At 35.1% G+C, this 18,185-nt stretch overlaps 1 protein-coding gene across 2 annotated transcripts in view; it reads left to right on the top strand.

Annotated features, from left to right (window-relative positions):
- The window catches only part of ARL6 (ADP ribosylation factor like GTPase 6), a 44,378-nt gene extending 29,844 nt beyond the window's left edge, over positions 1–14,534 (top strand). The window contains exons 7-9 of one of the 2 annotated variants that reach the window (XM_046003294.1): positions 3,263–3,318; positions 3,445–3,457; positions 11,520–14,534. In XM_046003294.1, coding sequence (XP_045859250.1) covers positions 3,263–3,318; positions 3,445–3,457; positions 11,520–11,553 — 103 coding nt within the window. In that variant the 3' untranslated portion in view covers positions 11,554–14,534. The remainder of the gene's footprint in view (positions 1–3,262; positions 3,319–3,444; positions 3,458–11,519) is intronic. The other variant, XM_046003295.1, reaches the window with a different exon arrangement.
- Positions 14,535–18,185: the final 3,651 nt, after the last annotated feature.

The following is an 18,185-nucleotide window of genomic DNA, read 5'->3' as shown; positions in this document are numbered from 1 at the left end:
TTCAAATCTTTCTGAGGATATGAAACAGAAACAACTCTTTAAAGGATCTAGCCCACTTACCCAGTTTCAAGCCCACTGATTTCCTTCTGCACATTGAATCTGCCAACCACAATCCCATCTCAGGACTTTTGCACTTGTCAGTCACTTTGTCTGAATCAGTCTTCAAAGTGACTTTCCTTGCTTGCTGTTGTACTTCCTTCAGGAAACCTCTCCTCATAACCCTCCAAAATACCATATCTTACCCCCCTGTCTCTTGTTTTTTTAATATGCTTTGCTTTATATTTCTCTTGCCATGTTCTCTTTGGGTTTTGCTTGTTTTATAGTCTGTCTTCCTATACTACTGCAGTAGTACCCTGAGAGCTGGCATTTTATTAGTTTCGTTCACTCCGTAACCTCTAGAATGATAATAGTACCAGGTACTTATCATGTACACAACAAATACTGGTGTATATGAGTATATAGAAATGTAAATATTAATTTTATTTGGATATACTAATAACAGTTGAACTCTTCAGTGTTTAGTATCTGAAATTATTATACATTGTTTATTTGGAAAGCAGTGTCTTGTGGAAATATTGAACTCTGGTGTGCCTTTCTGCCAAAATATTCCAATATTCCAAGGATAACCATTATCCAATTAGATATCCAATTAGATAGTATTTTAGTGCCTACCTTAGATTAATTTAAGCTTCTTTCTATCCATCCACCTACTCCCTCTGCTACAAGATGTCCTTCTCTTGCCAGTTCTCCCTTTTATAAAAGAAGGTATTTGTGGAGAAAGCCCTAAAAAAGAGGCAGAAAAGTATACTACCCCCAGAAGAGAAACAGAATACGGAACAAGGAGATTTTAGAGCTCAAAAAAGAACTTTTAGATGAAAGCCTGAGAAAGCCCTTGAAAAGCCTCAGTACTCAGGGCCACCAGCTCCTTTACCCAGGAGTGAAACCCTATATACATATCTTGAGTAAAATCCTCCTTACTTTGGAATCAGAAGAGTCAATTTTATGAAATGTCTTTTGATTTAGAATGTGGTTCTGTGATATTTGGTTGGTAAAGAAAGGAGGGATTTTAGGTAGAGAAGTATCTTAAGGTGAACCTTTGTATTTCTCTCTAAATCATACCTAAATTAGTAATGCTCAAAGTAGAATAGTTTTTAATTTTTGCATTGCATTAAGCATTGTTTTGATAGAAAGTACAACATTAAAAATTATAGGTCTAATTATAGTAAAAGATGCAGTCCTGTTTTTAATTTTGAAATAGAAATTAATTTTGCAAGTGGGAAAAATCTCTTTCTACTTAAAATCATCAGCAGTTGAATTTTAACAGATTTCTTTATTCAGTTGTGACATCTAAATACTTCTCAGTGAGAGAAAAGAAAATGTCCTCATGCTATAAGGATGTGTAGTATTACATTGCCAGGTTCCTATGTTTTCTGTATAACTTATAGAAGAATGTCAAGTATTTCTTTGAAAGTTGTTTATAATTTTGACTATTCAAATAGTATCTCACTAGTTTCTAGTGTTTCATTTGTTAAGCTTGTTTTTTAATTTTTTGTTATTTTTTTAAAGCATGTATAAAATTGAAAATACACTTATTTTTCTTTAACAGTTTTAGAAATAAAGGTAACACTCAGTGTGCATATAAAATATTCTATCTCTTTTGCCTTAAGTGCAAGTAAATTTACTGGACAATAAAGATTATAGAGAAATGAAAATTTTTGTGCTTTATTTTTAATCATTGTCCTAAATATATAGCCAACTCTGATTTTCAGGCTCTGATTTTGTTAATGTTTTTTTTTTTTTAAAGTTCTTTGACAAAGTGCCTGGCTGGCACAATATGTATATACATATTTGCTTAGTTACTCTCTTACCAGGGCAACAGATAACAAATCAGATAAATGGATACATAAAATATCAGCTGGAAGGATGAAGAAAAGTAAAGTAGGACAATAAGAGAAAGAATGAGAGGTGCTCCCTCTGTGAAATCTAATTGAAGTCAGGGAGAAATTCATGCAAAAGTTTGGAGGAGTAGCTTGCCAGACAGAGAGGCCAGCCAAGTGAAAAGGCTCTTAGATGAGAATGTACCTTGTGTGTTCCAGGAATAGCAAGAAGTGCAGGTTGGCTTGAGGAGGGAGTTGTAGGAGGAAGTTGTAGGAGATGAGGCCATTGAGAAATAGCCATAGGCCATATCGCACAGGTCCTAGTAGGACATGGTAAAGACTTTTTGGCATTTATTCTAGTTACAGGTCTGATGATGTATTCAAAAGGAAAGGTAGAATTCAAACATTTGGGAATTACTAGGAAAAGATGCAGTGTTTTTAGTATGGCCCTAATGCCACCAGTAAAGGGGACAAGTTTTTCCATTTTATTACTTGTTTGGTTGAGACCTTAGTCTTGTTTGGGAAAATCAATACATTGATCTTTCTTGATTTAAGCATTTCAGTTACTAATGTTTTGCTGCTAATATGGATAATCTATAATTTACTTCGAATAATTATGTATCACATGCTGTTAATTTCTGTCTTTCTATTTTAAAACAATTCTATGATAAGTCATATTCATAATCTAATTCCTTGGAAGTAATTTCTGTTTTGATTAGAATCAAATTAATTATTCAGGTAACTAGGTACACACTTAAAGGAGCCCTAATCATTGAGAAAATCCAATTATTTATACTAATTGCTATTAGTCTATGTCTTTGAAAAACATCTGATAGTATAAATATCCTCTGCATTTTATTATTTTAGTTTATTTAACTCCATTTTATAGATGCTACAAATAAAGGCAGAGAGTTAAATAACCTGTCCAGGTTCCTGAAGCCATTAGATATAAGGATATGATTGAAATCTGAGATTTTTTTTTTATTCTACCAGTTTACCAAAGTTATAATTACAGGTTTATACCTTACAGATATAAAATTCCATTTCAAATTAAGTCACTCTGTCGTGTGCCTAAATTACAACCTAAGTCAAGCATTCCTAATGGATAAATGTTATTGAGCCACTGGAGCTGGGCAAAGTAGAATAATAACTTTTTAGTGATAACACTTTTCCAAATGTCTATTATAAATCATGAATAAATTTCTCATGTCTTTTCTGAGCACTCGGACTTTTTCCTGTTTATATTCAGTTTCAGCGCTTACCAGTTTTGCTCAAATATATGTTATTAGACTATATTATTTTGCCATATAGCAAATTATAATTATTTATTCTTATGGTTCTATGAAGTAATGAAATGGATATGTTTCTTATGGATTTTATTTCAGTGCTAGTGATGCCATAAAAGGAGAAGGATTGCAAGAAGGTGTAGACTGGCTTCAAGGTACATCACAAAATACCGTGCATCTTCAGCCTTTATTTCCATTCTATTCATATTTTTCTTTCCCTTTTTACATTTCATTTTTACTATATCATTGCCTTTCTCATTTCCATTTATTTCTGCTGTCAGAAAAAACAATCGAGTAAGTATCCAATACGTTACTACATGTATTTTTGTTGTTGTTGTTTGTTTTGTTTCTTGTTTTTTGTTTTGTTTTCTTGTTTTTTGGGTTTTTTGTTTTGTTTTGTTTTTTTGGACAGGACAGGACCAATGGGCAGGACAGGACCAATGGGCAGAAAGACCTGTACTGAGGTTGTGAGGAGCAATTGGTTATATACTGTGAGGTTGGGAGAAATAGGGGAAATGGGAGGTTTTAGAAAGAACTTTTATATGCTAAAGAGGACCTACAAGATAAGGGAGGCCTTGCTTTTGTAGTTAAGGTTGTTTTTCCCTCTAGCAAGGCATTAACATTAAGATAGTTAGGAGCTTCCTGGAAGAATGTGTCATATAGACTACTGAGGAGTGTGGTGGAGGGCAGATGGCAGGGTGTCTGCTTATGCTTTGTCCTCAGCAAGCCTTCTGCTCTCTCATCATTTTCCCCATGAACAGTTTTGACCCTTAAATATGTTGAAGATAAGGTCTCATCTTCTGTAACTTCTTCCTGCTGAATGGGGTGTGGAGATGTCCCTACCTATGCGTCAGTATTGGTCAGTTATGGAGCATATAGAGAAGATACAAAAGGGGGAGGAAGCTGAATCCAACATGGTCAACATATATGAACCTCCATGAGTAGAAAGGATCATTTGTCAGCTGGAAGTTAGGCAGTGAAGGAGTCTTGACACTAGGCAGGGAGACACCAGAAATAACAGAATAAGATTAATATTGTAATGAGAAAGAGAAATCAGAATAAAAGAGCTTTGATAGTTGACCTTTGATAATTTTCCTCCAGTCCAGGAGTGTAAAGCAATCAGTAAAGGAAAGAGAGATCATTTAAAGTGCTAATTTGAGTATTCATTCATTTAGAAACCCAGATATATTTTTGTGGTAATCTGGAATGTATAAACAGCATTTTGTTTTTATTTTAGCACAAGTTTCACCTTAATGTAGCAGTGAAAACATCTAATGCCATTCTATATTGTAAAACTGGTTCATGCATATGTATTACTTCAGTATTTAATGGAGAAATGCTATTGTGGGTGTCCTTTAGGGCTTTGATCATGTACTAATTAAGAGCTTCCATGTGCAAAACATCCTCCAGTCTCAAAGAGGGAACAAAGATGGATGCTAGGTGGTCATACCAATGTAACACAAAATGTGTCCACTGTTGTTTTAAATTTGGAAAATTGGCTGGGTTGGTAATGATTTTAATAATGTGTCTATGCATTCAGGTGAAACCCAAAGTAAGGCAACCTATCCAGCCTGAGACACAAGTTAGAGATACATAGTCAGTGGGTTTCATTAGGACCCAGTCATATAATTTTGGGCATCCTTTAACTGGTGTTAAGATATCAAGGGCTATTCAGTTTTAGAGGGCCATCTTTTGAATTTGCTGGTGACTGCCATGTCAGGCTTAAAGATGGTCACTGTATGCTTGGCTAAAGTCTCTACATGTAATTTTACATTAATAGAGGTAGTTCCTAGGACAAATATGACTAAGGAATAAAACCATTAAGAAGCCCTCTTTGTTTGAGGTCCAGCCTTAACAATATCCTAATTACAAGGAATCACTGTCAAGTGAGAGACTTGTCTCAAGAGATTAGGGCAAGTGCATACCCAAATGCATCGTCCAATCCAATCATAGAGAAAGTGGGGTCATCCATTATCTCCACAAGTCTATAATTAACCTCATGGAGTGAGATAGGCTCCAGCTTTTAAAAAAAATTTTCATTTTCCTTAAATAAGGAAATTGGTCAAGGTGATATTTGAGTTATACAGTTGTTCAGGGATTAATCCCATTTTCCAGTTGTTTAAATAATATGCACATGGGGGTCCTCATATTATCCCTACAGCATAACAAGCAATAAGATGATCAGTATATGAGCTATTGTATAGTAAATATATAAAAACTATATCTCTGCAATTTACCTCAAGTTGTCTAGCTTAAGCAAACAACATTTAAGGATAATCAAAACTAGGATTTAGCATCTGCAAAGGTGGGTTATTGAAACATAATTTTTCTCTCTAAAATAACCCTCATTTCCAGAGATAGCCAAATCAAGATGAATTTGTCTACAAAACAAGTCCAATTTTAATAAACTTGGCCTAATTATTCACATAAGTAGCCTCTCCTGGCCAGAAGCCAAGTCAAGTACTTGCCATCGGACATGCCTGCAATTCCTGTAGATTTAGGCGGATTCCTCTTCACAAGGTGCCCAGTATATCCTGAGGTTCCTGTACCTGCCAGGAATGACATTCTTTACTCACCTGGTGACGCTGCTGGGAACTCTGTAAGCAAGGTATTTTCAAGGGGCTTTATGCACCGTGTTTCGTGAAGTCAGCCTTAGTTCCTCAAAGCCGTTTGGTCATATCTGAGTCTAGGTCTGTCTCTCTCAAATATGATATTCTAGTCAAAACCTTGATAAAATAACCAATGTTTCCAGTGGTGTCCTGTTACAAGAACAGAAATAATAATAAAACAAATTAAAGCATTTAAGTTTGTTATCTACTTGAATCCTCCAGAATTCAAAAGGTCCCAGTAAATATTCTTTCTTCCATGGCAATCATAGTCAATTACATAAGTTTGGTAAGAATCTATTCTACTTGTAACAGGCTACATTTACTTCTATTACATTTTTCTGAAGGATTTATTTAAATAAATAATTTGCATCTTTACAGTCAATATACATGGCAACTCTAGAAAATTTCAATTTATGGCACCAGATTTCTGTCAGATCTAGTGATAGAAGCACATTTGAAGTTTGGGACAAATTCTGGGCCTTAACTGTCAATAATTAAAAATAAGTTTGAATGGCATATATCTCCTAAGAATCATGCTGAACTCTTCGTATAGCTCCATTTATACATGTTTACACAAATTTTAATACTCATTTAGTATTGTAGATACCAGTGTTCTACTGATGTTTTGTATATTGCAGATTTGTTATTCATCTAAAATAGCTATCATTGATTGGTAGTTTTACCATATCAAGGAATAAATTAGGATGTATTTTTTCCTCTAAGATTACATTGTTTATAACCGTAGGAATGGATTCAAACAGTGACCCACACAGAGCCATAGTTGTGAATGAAAACAAGTCCTGAAGGTTGTTTTAATACAGGAACGGAGTCAGGCTGAAAAATGTCCATTTGTGAGATCATTCCTATCAAGAATCTCCCAGCCCTGAACAAGGATGAATAACAAAATATTATTTATTCTACTTGTAGTCTTGTGGCTATAAGTTTTTTTATAAATTTCTTCTACACTGACCTTTTAATGCTAGTTATATATGTAATTTTGTGTTCTTTTATGCATATCCTGGTGAATCTAAGAATAGCCTGCTTGATCATGCATAAAGAGATATACTATCTCTTTGGTTCAGAGTATTAAATGTATATCTGATAAATATTTTTATGTGTTATTAGTAAAATATGGTATTTTCATAAACTGCACAGACTGTTTTTTATTGTTGTTTCTGTGTAGACATATGACATTTACCATTAAACTATAAAGAGTGTCATAGTCATACTTTACAATTAAGTAAGACATAATTGAGAACCTTTCATGGTGATAAAGAAGTGGTTTACACTTCTGATGCTTTTATGGGACTTATTCTCCATAAAACGGGTTAAGGAGCAATGTTCTACAGAAGATCAGAAGCATATGTTCAGCCTTGATTTATTTTCCCAGTCCTTATTGCTCACAGGGAAGATATAGCATGGCTAAAACCCTACTGTTGCTCATAAAAACATAGTACCTACTGAAAATAGGTTGATAAATTGTAGTTCTCGCTTCCTTTTTTTGTTGGTATATTTTGTCTGTAATAACAAGGCCACTAGGTGTCAGTAACGATCTAACATCACAGTTCTACTTGCCAACTCTGGTCTTATTACGAATTTTTGTGTCTTTGATTTGTCTGATTTATTATCTTTGTATCTTACTTCCCCTTTTGTAAGGAAGATACACTATTGGAAGTATTTTTGAGCCTTTGTGTTACCATATTATTTTATGTAACTTTTAGAGCAGTTTTCTGTGAACAGTTTCCCTATCTTATGTAGGGAATATAGAATAGCAATAAAAAAAATTTGAGCTTTTGAGTCTAGCAGATTTATTCTACTACTTACTATTAACAATTCTCTGTTATTTTCTTTTGAAGATAATTTTCATCACCTACACAAATAAAAAATAAAATGTCAGAAATTGCATGGATTAAATAAAACACTGTGTTCAAGTGTCTCAGATAAGAAAAAAAACCCAGTAAATGTTAAATTTACCTTCTACCTAAGTGCTCTCTATTTAGGAGAGGAGGAAACTTAGTACATAGATGTTATCAGCTTGGTTTTGAATAGGAGATCCTTTGTTCATCTTTCCTTTGTAATAGTAAATAGTTTACATTTTGATTCTCCAGACTCTCTCTCTGGATTTAAAAAGAGGTAAAAGCCCATTTTGCAAATTAGGTAGCAGTAAATATAGGAGACTAATCCATGCCTGTAACTTAACTTATTAGCCAACGAATTTTTATGTAAATTTAACTATGAAAGATATTCTGAATTTATATCTTTTCATTTTGCTTCCAAAACTATGAAATTTCCTAGTATGATAAACAAGAAGGCCTCTGGTTCATTTTGGACCAATTTAATCTTACTATTTTAATGTTGAAAATTTTTGAGTAAAATATTAAATGACATATATTGTGCCATGATCCCCTTCTCTTTTGAAAGGATTTTCAATAATTACCTATATCTTATAACCCAAAGACAAGAACCCCTGAGTAGACTATGAAATGTTTTTGAAAACCACCAAAGAATATACAGAAACCACTGCAGAGGCATAAGTTGTTTTCTAGCTCTGAAACTTTCAAATGAGATTTTTTTTTTAAAGATTTTATTTATTTATTTGACAGACAGAGATGACAAGTAGGCAGAGAAGCAGGCGGCGGGGGTGGGGGGGGGGGTGTTCAGGGAGAGCAGGCTCCCTGCCAAGCAGAGAGCCCGATGCTGGGCTGGATCCCAGGACCCTGGGACCATGACCTAAGCTGAAGGCAGAAGCTTTAACCCACCGAGCCACCCAGGCACCCCTCAAATGAGATATTTATAAAAAGAAGTATTTCCACATGACTAATGAAACATACTCATTTTTATCACTTTATCACTTCATCTGGGAAAAGTTAATGCTTCCAAGATTTTACTACTAGACAGGCGCTTTAACCAGCCAAGCCACGGCGCCGGCCTTCCAAGATTTTAAAATAAGACTTTTATATGCATGTGGACATTCCAATTGAAGATAAAGGACTGAACACACACTTAGTTTCATCCTCTTCTCAAATCTAACTAATAGGGGGGCCTTTGGTTTAAAGACATTACCCTACAGGGACAAAAAAAAAAAAGTGACAAAAATGGCAACCAAATTTTAGAAGCTGGATGTCTGATGAATGTTGGATGATTTAAGAGACCTGAGAAAGGTGAATTCTAAACTAGCACTGAGGAAAGCTGGAAAGCATCCTACTTTACATTGCAGATCCCCTCAAAGGCTCAGATACTGATGAAAGGTGGAAAGAAGGTTGAGGTGGGGCTGAAAAGATAAGAGAGTTACACTTTCTCGCCCCCCCAAAAGATTGGAGATTCATTCTTGGAGAGAGTCAGAGTATCTCCAGACTGGGGAATACCAAGCACAACTGTGTGTGGCAGTGCTGATCTGAAAATGAGGAATAAATGAAAGTCTTTATACCACAAAGTGTAATCATCTTCCGCCTTCTCCTGTGTCTCCAAGAAGACACTGTCAGTATGCAGGATATAGAAAGTCATCTTTGGGGCGCCTGGGTGGCTCAGTGGTTTAAGTCTTTGCCTTCGGCTCAGGTCATGATCTCAGGGTCCTGGGATCGAGCCCCACATCGGGCTCTCTGCTCAGTGGGGAGCCTATTTCTCCCTCTCTCTCTCTGCCTGCCTCTCTGCCTACTTGTGACCTCTCTCTCTCTGTCAAATAAAAAAAAAAAAAAAGAAAGAAAGTCATCTTTGAGGAATCTGACCAGCGAGAGAAAAGATCTAAAGCTATTAACAACAAAGATTCCCAAGAAAATGGTGTAGCTAGCTACACTAGAATAAAGATCATATTTTATAGGCCTCACACATACATATTGAAATTTTGGTCAGCTTTATAGTGTTCATTCATACTTACGAGAAGATGGCAAAGTATCATCAGGCATTTGAGGACCAAAATATTAAAAATAATGGAACATCAACAAACCAAAAAAGTGGGTTAGAGGAAGTAGTATTTATTTAGGGAGAATATTTTTAAAAAAACTATTGGGGTATCCTCAAAGAGATAAGAAAAGGTATTAGTTTCATGAATATGACCAGGGATACTACTTAAAAAGGACCAATGGGTGGGGGGAGTTCTTGGAAAATAATAGAACAGAAGAAATTGAAAACTCAATAAAAAGAAGATAAAAGCATTCTCTCAAGAAAGTAGAGCAAAAATGTAAAATTAGAAAGAAAAGAAAGAGGGGGCCCAATATCCAAATAATACAAATTTTAGAATGAGCGAAAATAGAAGAGAAAAAATTTACCAAGTAAATCACCAAACAGTATTTTCCAGAACTGAATGTTGAATTTAGTTGAAAGGCCTCTTGAGAGCCCAGTGCAGTGAATGAAAACATTCCCACACCAGGGCTCACCATTATTTAATTTCAACACTGAAGACAATGGAAGATTCTACAGGCTTCCTGGGAAGAAAATAAGTTTCATGTTAAGGATAAGGAAACAGAAATAGCACAGATTTTTTTCTTTTTTTTTTTTTTAAAAGATTTTATTTATTTATTTGACAGAGATCACAAGTAGTCAGAGAGGCAGGCAGAGAGAGAGGAAGAAGAAGGCTCCCTGGTTAGCAGAGAGCCCGATGCGGGGCTCGATCCCAGGACCCTGAGACCGTGACCTGAGCCGAAGGCAGAGGCTTTAACCCACTGAGCCACGCAGGCGCCCCTAGCATCAGATTTCTAATCAACATTTGGAAGCTGTAAGATAATTGGGCCATGCCTGGAAAAGTCCAAGGAGAAAATAATGGAATTATATGCTCAGGCAGTGTCAGTTTATAGTGACTGTAGAATTAAAACATCTTCAGCCATGCACAGTCTCAAGAATGTACTTTCTATACCTTTTACTAAAGTAGCCATTGAGAGGTATACTCTTAAAAGACAAGGGAATAAACCAAGAGGAGAAAATAAGATACCACGAAACAGGAAAACCAGTATAAGAGCCTGTGTGAAGGATCCTCAGGATGATCATGAAAGATAATGAAATCCTAGAATGGTAATGAGAGATCCTTTATGAAGATGGCTGGGCAAACAGAGAGAATAACTGGTCCACATTAGAGAGTTTTAGAAGACTAATGGAGAATTCTTCAAGAAAGTGGAATTCATAGGCTATGTAATGTGCTTCGTAGTAATAAAGGTTTAAACAGTGTGATGAATTAGTGTTAAGTATCTTGAAAAACTAAGACAGGACTAGAGAATAAGGCACACTTATTAAAACAGGGAAAACAAAATATAGAAGAAAGGAAGAATAACACGGAGGGAGATACAACCTGTCTCACTTGTGAGTAGCATGTAGAGTCATCATATGACTAAATTACTGTGGTAGAAGAATGGGAGTGCTGGACGCATAACGAGGGTTGCAGGGCAGCACAGAGTGAGAACTGAAGCCTCATACTACATTGAAGGAACTGATATTTCAAAAAGTAATTTAAAAAAAAGTATATTACTTAGAGATACAGAGGTAAATCTCCTAAAAGGGGTTAGAAATGGTTGCCTAAGAAAGAAAGAGGAGATGAGCCAAGGGACTGCTATTTTTCATATAAGCCTTGGAGAACTAGTTGGCTCCTAACTGTGTACATGTACAGTGACAGAATCAAAAGCTACAGTGTGTTTGTGCTTTAAACAAACAGTTGTGTGCATAGGCTTCCACAGCGTTTTTATAGATTTTTCTTGGATTACTTTAGAAAATGGATTTTGCCTGTGGAGACTGATAATTTTTTGTTTGGTTTTTGTTATCAGATCAGATCCAGGCTGTGAAGACATGAAAAGATAGTATTTGGAAACCTCAACAGTTTTCAATTCAAGGAATGTATCTTAAGGCACACTGGATACTACAAATTTTTAAAAAGATGTTTGTGCATCTAGGAATACTTCATAATCTTCTGCTTGCATTTATGGACTCTGAATGAACTTTTTAAGAACATAGGACTTCAGGTATGCTAATCTGACTATTAATTATATTAAAACTAAATCATTCCTCAGAAGGGCTCCTTCCCCAGAATTATCAACTTCTTAGTAAAAGTCTACATTTGATTGTAATTAGAATGTTTAAACTCAGAGTTATAAGCCATCTCAAATCTCATCATGATTTATAATATCCTTAATGCATCTTTTTAAAATTGTCTTAAAAAGTTTAGTTTATGGTATAACTTTGAAGTATGATTGTGTTTGGAAAAAGAACTTTAAATATTTATAAGGGACCATGGGTAATTAATATATACATAAAATTTTTACTATATGTCACTATCAATAAACATAATATACAATGTACAGACTAGTGTACTTTGTTTACGCTGAAAAGAGTAATGCTGAGCTAACGTAATATTTAGTGTTTTACTGTCAAGCATTTGTAAGTTTTCTGAGACAAATTAAGCTGAATTTATTTATCCAGTGAATGTGTATTGAACCTCTCTGTACCTACACTAGTCCGGCATTGTCCCAGGCAATGGTGATACAAGGTAAATAAATCAAGACATATTCTTTATCCATAGAGAACTTAAAATTAATGAGGGTGATTTTGAGAACCTTTTCACACATAGTATCTAATTTTATTTTTGGCTACATGAATATCTTGGATTTTAAGATTAAGGAGTATGCAAATGAATTAATGATTCTTAAATAATTACTTTAACTGACTTCTTGTTTCTTTAAAATGCCTGCAATTACTATAGCACTTTCTTAAAATAAATTGTGACTCACCAAACTGTGTTTTTCCTGAGCATAAACAGCTACAAAAATGTTGTTTAGAATTTTAGACACATCTCAGGCATCTACTCTATGCGAATTTTGTTAGTTCTCAAAAGTTAATTAGAGACCACTTATAATTGTGAACTCTGAATAGAAGCTTTCATTTTAAATTAACCACTAGAAAACAGTATATAGAACAAGGGTGTCAATCCTGAAAAACACTACATATAAAGAACAAATGTAATATACAATGTGTAAAACATCTTACCATGTCCTTAGCTGTGAAAATGATAAAAACAGGAGGCAAGGGGCACCTGGGTGGCTCAGTCAGTTGAGCATCTGCCTTCAGCTCCTACCCTTTTCTCTCAAATATACAAAATCTTGAAAGAAAATAAAAATTAAATAGGAGGCAAATGATAAGTGAGTAATACAGGTATGTTACCGTAACTGTGGTATTGGTGTATATGCCATAGAGATTTGAATGGAAATCATTTTAAAAGTAAAGTTCTGTAATTCAGTTTCTCTTAGGCCAAAAATCCCAGTGGTTTGGAATCTGGTAAATTAAAAGTTACACAGAATATTTAAATAGTCCAGCATTTTAGCTAGCTTGCAGGCCTCTGTTTTGATGAGGATACAAAGTGAGATTCTCATTAATCTAGAGTTGCCTCAAATATAAAAGGGTCATGAAAACACTGAATGTAGTTTAACAAAATACTTATATGCTGTTGTTCTGGAAGATAGGAGAATAGCTTAGGAGGATGGAGAAAGAGTATATTAGAGTTCAAATCCTTATCCACCAGAATGATTATAATAGTTCAATAATAATAATTATCACTATATGAACAATATATAATAGCTATCACAATAATAATAATAGCTATCACCATATGAACAATATATAATAGCTATCACAATAATCACTATATGGACACTATTATTTTGAGCTAGATATTACTACACATACTGGATTTTGCATTATTTAATTGTTGCAATAACCTTGTGTGGTAGGTAGGTTTTATTATTTGTTTCATAGACAAGGAAACAGAGACCTGAAAAAGTTACTTGCTAAATGGCACTAGTAAATGCTGGTGCTATGATTTGGAACCAAACCATCTGTTTAAGATAGATGCATTCAAGAGACAAGAGTATTACAGATAGTAGAAATACAGAGCTATCTGCCACAAGGATAGCGAAAAGGATTGAAAAGTCTCTCATTGGGGTGGGAGACCAGGATGGTGTGGGAAAGTCAGAGAAAAGTGACTACTATTTTGTTTTGTTTTTGATTTTTTCTTCATTTAAGTCTCTGAATACTTCAAATTTTCAACTCTGGGTATAAATGAGTAATAAAAATACTTTTTTAAAACTACGCTGATACTAAATTAATTAGTACTGCACAAACTGCTGTAACTCATACCTGTGAAAATATTTAGGAGAGAAAAGTACTTTTTCCTTAGTTCCCATGATCTCCAAATCTAGTTTATGCTCTATTAACATCTATTCTACTGTATATTTTCATGTGAAGATTATGTAGAAGCACATTGGACTACAGGATGCCATAAAAGTGTGGATAAGCTGAGGTTATTACATTTGTATTTAACATGGTATACAATTAAAATTTACTGCATTAAAACTCAAGCAAGTGTTTTTTCATGTTTAGACATCACTCTGTTGCAATTGTAATTCATTAAGCTCTATCTTTCAATATAAACACTTCATAAAATGTTCAAAACTTATTGTATGTATTATATTTAAGTATTTATATGTGGCCCTATTCAGCCCATGCCTTGTAAATCACAAAAGAGTTCAGTTTTATATAAATTTGTTTTTCATTTATAGGTTATCTGCTAAAAACTGTGAATTATTTTTTGACTGCTTAAGTTATTTTTTTTTTTTAGAATTCTTGGCATAACACGTTGTGATTTCCATAAATATATGCAGTTACTCTTGGTAATACTTAAAGCAGATACCTTCTACATGTAACTGTGGTGTGTTAAAATGCTGTAGCATTTTAACTATGCATATTTTCTGCTTTGTGATTATTCTCTTACTTTTTAGATTAAAAATAAATAAAACAGATTAAATGTTCACTTAAATGGATTTAAAATAGGTTTGTCCATTTCTGTGGCTGGGGGGAAATACTACAATAATAGAAAATTGGTTATTGTGTTTAATTGAATGTTTCAGGTAATGTAGTTATTATATTCATAGTGAATCTTTCTCACTAAGGATGCTCCTGCTGGGATTTACAAGGGACTTCCTCAGGACCATTATTGACTCTTCCTTCTGATCACTCAATTTTAATGCCACACTTGGAGTTTCATCAATGTACAGTGCTAAACTTTTTCTGGTGATTTAGAGTAAACCAAGAGGGACAAATTAAATCTTTCTTCAAATTTGAAGTCACCAAGTAATGCTACATACAAGTCTTAGAGGAATAGTAGGTATTTTGAAAACAAAATTCTTTAGATATGTAGTAGTAATAATAAGCATTTTTATAGTTTTGGTATGTGCCAGGAACTTTCTAAGCACTTTACATATATTAATTCATTTAGTCCTCTTGACAACCCTATGAAATAGGTGTTCGCATCTCTATTACATAGATCAGGTGTCAGCAACTACCAATCTGGTTCTGTATAGCCCTTGAACTAATAATTTTATATTTTTAAAGGATTAATTAAGAAAAAAAGAGCAACAGATACTGTAATGTGGTCTGTAATGCATAAAATTATTTATACTCTGGGCTTTACATAAAAACATTGACCCCTGTTATAGTGCAAATAAGCAGGACCCTGGATTTTGAGTCTAGACAATCTGACTCCAAATGTATATTCTTAATCTCTATGAGGTTTTTCAAAAAGCTAAAGATTTTCTAAAATGGAATAGAACAATTTACAAATTAATTCTTTCTTAAATAATTATATTAAGTATGAAAAATTAGATTCAGATGCCTACAAAGTAATGCTCTTTGAAATCTTTTTTTCTCCCCTGGTAAGACTGATGTCCTAGCCTTCTGAAATGTTTTTCCTTCTTTTTCTTTAAATGAGTAGCAACACATTGGGCAGATTCTGAAACATCAGACATGTTAAATTTTAAAGAATTATTTATTTATTAGAGAGAGTACACGTATTGTGGGGAAGGGGCAAAGGGAAAGGAAGAGACAGTCCTAAGTAGACTCCATGCTAAGCATGGAGGCCAATGTGAAGTTCAGTCTCATCATGCTGAGATCACGACCTGAGCCAAAACCAAGAGTCGGACACAACCCTCTGAGCCACCCAGGCACCCCTGGACACATTAATATTTTAAAGTGTAACCACACACACAGGTTATCCCTAAGCACGTGCTTTGAATTTCGAGACTTCCCTATGACTTTTACCAGTATATTTTGACATAAATGATAAGTAGTGTTGATAGTCTTGAAATACATATGGTAAAATTTGGGAACATTTATGATTCAGTTTGTAGATACGCATTTTTAAAAAGATTTATCTATTTTTAGTGAGAGCACAAGCTGGGGGAGAGGCAGATGGATGGAGAGAATCTCAAGCCGACTCCCCACCAAGCAGGGAGTTCCATGTGGGGCTCAATATCTGGACCCATGAAATTATGATCTGAGCTGAAATCAAGAGTTGCAAACTTAAGTGACTGAGCCACCCAGGCACCCCGTGGATATGCATTTTAAGTGAAGTGATCACGAGTAACAACTATAGCTAAAAATATTTTCTTGATTATAAACTTCATGTTTATCCCTCCATCTTCTAAATTTTTGCCATGTGACTGGTGATATAACATATATCCATCCATAAAGTATGAGGCCCCAAGTTAGTCTCTCTCTCTCTCTTTCTCATTCTTTTTTTTTATTATTATTAATTTATTAGAGAGAGAGATCACAAGTAGGCAGAGAGGCAGGCAGAGAGAGAGGAAGGGAAGCAGACTCCCTGCTGAGCAGAGAGCCCGATGTGGGGCTCGATCCCGGGATCCTGAGATCATGACCTGAGCCGAAGGCAGAGGCTTAACCCACTGAGCCACCCAGGTGCCCTTTCTCATTCTTTTTTGGAAAAGTTTATAAATTCTTCCAGGTATTTTATGGAATACCTTAATGTAATAAACTGAAATAGGTTTATGCTTCTTCCAGTTAAATGAAATCATTAATGTTGGCAGTTAAAGCCAATTTTATATTCAAGCTCTATCTTAGCCTTAGTGTACTCTGTGTGTGTGTGAGCATGCTCACACTTCACTCACCAGTGATCATTAACTTTTTTCCTTGGGCTTTCTTGGGCAGATTCATAGATCTATCTTGCAAATGTTATTCTTATCATTTTTTAGGGTTTTTTAAAATTTATTATTTGTTTTTATGACTCTTAAATGTGATATATCTGCTCTTGTCATTTCTGGAAACCTTATTATTTATTTGATAGAGTTTTAATATATTTTTAGATGCCAGATTATTAATGTATTAAATACTATCTGCTAATTCGGTAAGTTTAATGTATACATTCACAAAATACAACTTGTCCTTTTTACATTTAAAACCCCTATACTATGAATAATTTTATTTATGCGTAGCAGGATAAGATTTTTTAAGAACACATCCCAAAACCCTAGGATTTTGAAGAACATAAAAGGCACCCTCAAGTAAGCGTAGTGATAGTTGATCAAAAGTGACCTTGGAAGGGACCACCTGGGTGGCTCAGTCAGTTGAGCATCCAGCTCTTGTTTCAGTTGAGGTCATGAGGTCAAGCCCTGAATGGGCTCCGTACTCAGCAGGGAGTCTGCTTGAGATTCTCTCTCAATTTCCCTCTGCCCCTACCCCTGTTCATGGGTGCTCACTCTGTTTCTCCCTCTCTAAAATAAATAAATAAAAATCTTTTTTTTTTTTTTTTTTTTTTAAAAGCTACCTTGGAAGTTCTAGTTCTGGGTTAACTTGAAGTAAGCACACTCCACCCTGTCCCCCTCTGAATGCAATGGTAAAACCTGCATAGACCAGCTATTTGAATTCATGGGCAGCTACTTGAGGACTGAGAAGTAAATAGTAGTGGGAAGATTGAAGAAGACTGGAATTTAATATGCCACCAGCCAGCAGTGACTATGCCCATTTTTCCCCCTGTGGTGTCCCCACTACCTTGGCTTAAAGCTGCTTAAAACCCAGAACTAAGCATCTGCAGACATAGCTCCAGGAGAAATTCCAGCTCAGAGTGGGAAAGGAGTTCGCTAACGATCAGCAAAAGTTAAGGAAATACTACATTGTTTTCTACCCCTTGTTGTGCATGAACCCCCAATCTCAAGTACTCAACAGTAGCAACAGAGGCAGTGGTTAACCCATAGCTAAAATTCTGAAGAGGGGAAACCATCCTCTACAGTGAGAGTCCTCATGGTCCTAAGAAGTTGTGACAAATGCTCATTCCTTTTATTCTGTTTTCCAACCACTTGGCCCCAGAGAAGAGCACATTCAAGGAAAGAGTAGGGCAGAATAAGGTTCATAAAGCATCAGCTTTCTAGCTGGTGGATCAAAAAAGGGAGCCTCAGAGAACTGGAAGGAAGGTGTAGGAGAGATTGGGAGAAGCAAAAGATCAGCAAAGCTACTCCATAAAGTTGTTTATGGAGTTTCAGCCTTAACCTCACTATGGGTCTGTGTATAAATGTGTAGACTTTGAGACCCGAACTGTAGGACAGACAACAGCCCAAATTCTAGATTGACCACTAGGTGGCACATACATGGAC

The sequence above is a fragment of the Meles meles genome, chromosome 4 (assembly GCF_922984935.1).
Source record: "Meles meles chromosome 4, mMelMel3.1 paternal haplotype, whole genome shotgun sequence".
NCBI lineage: Eukaryota > Metazoa > Chordata > Mammalia > Carnivora > Mustelidae > Meles > Meles meles.
The sequence above is the reverse complement of the archived record's forward strand: the minus strand, read 5'-3'. Positions and strand labels throughout refer to the sequence as shown.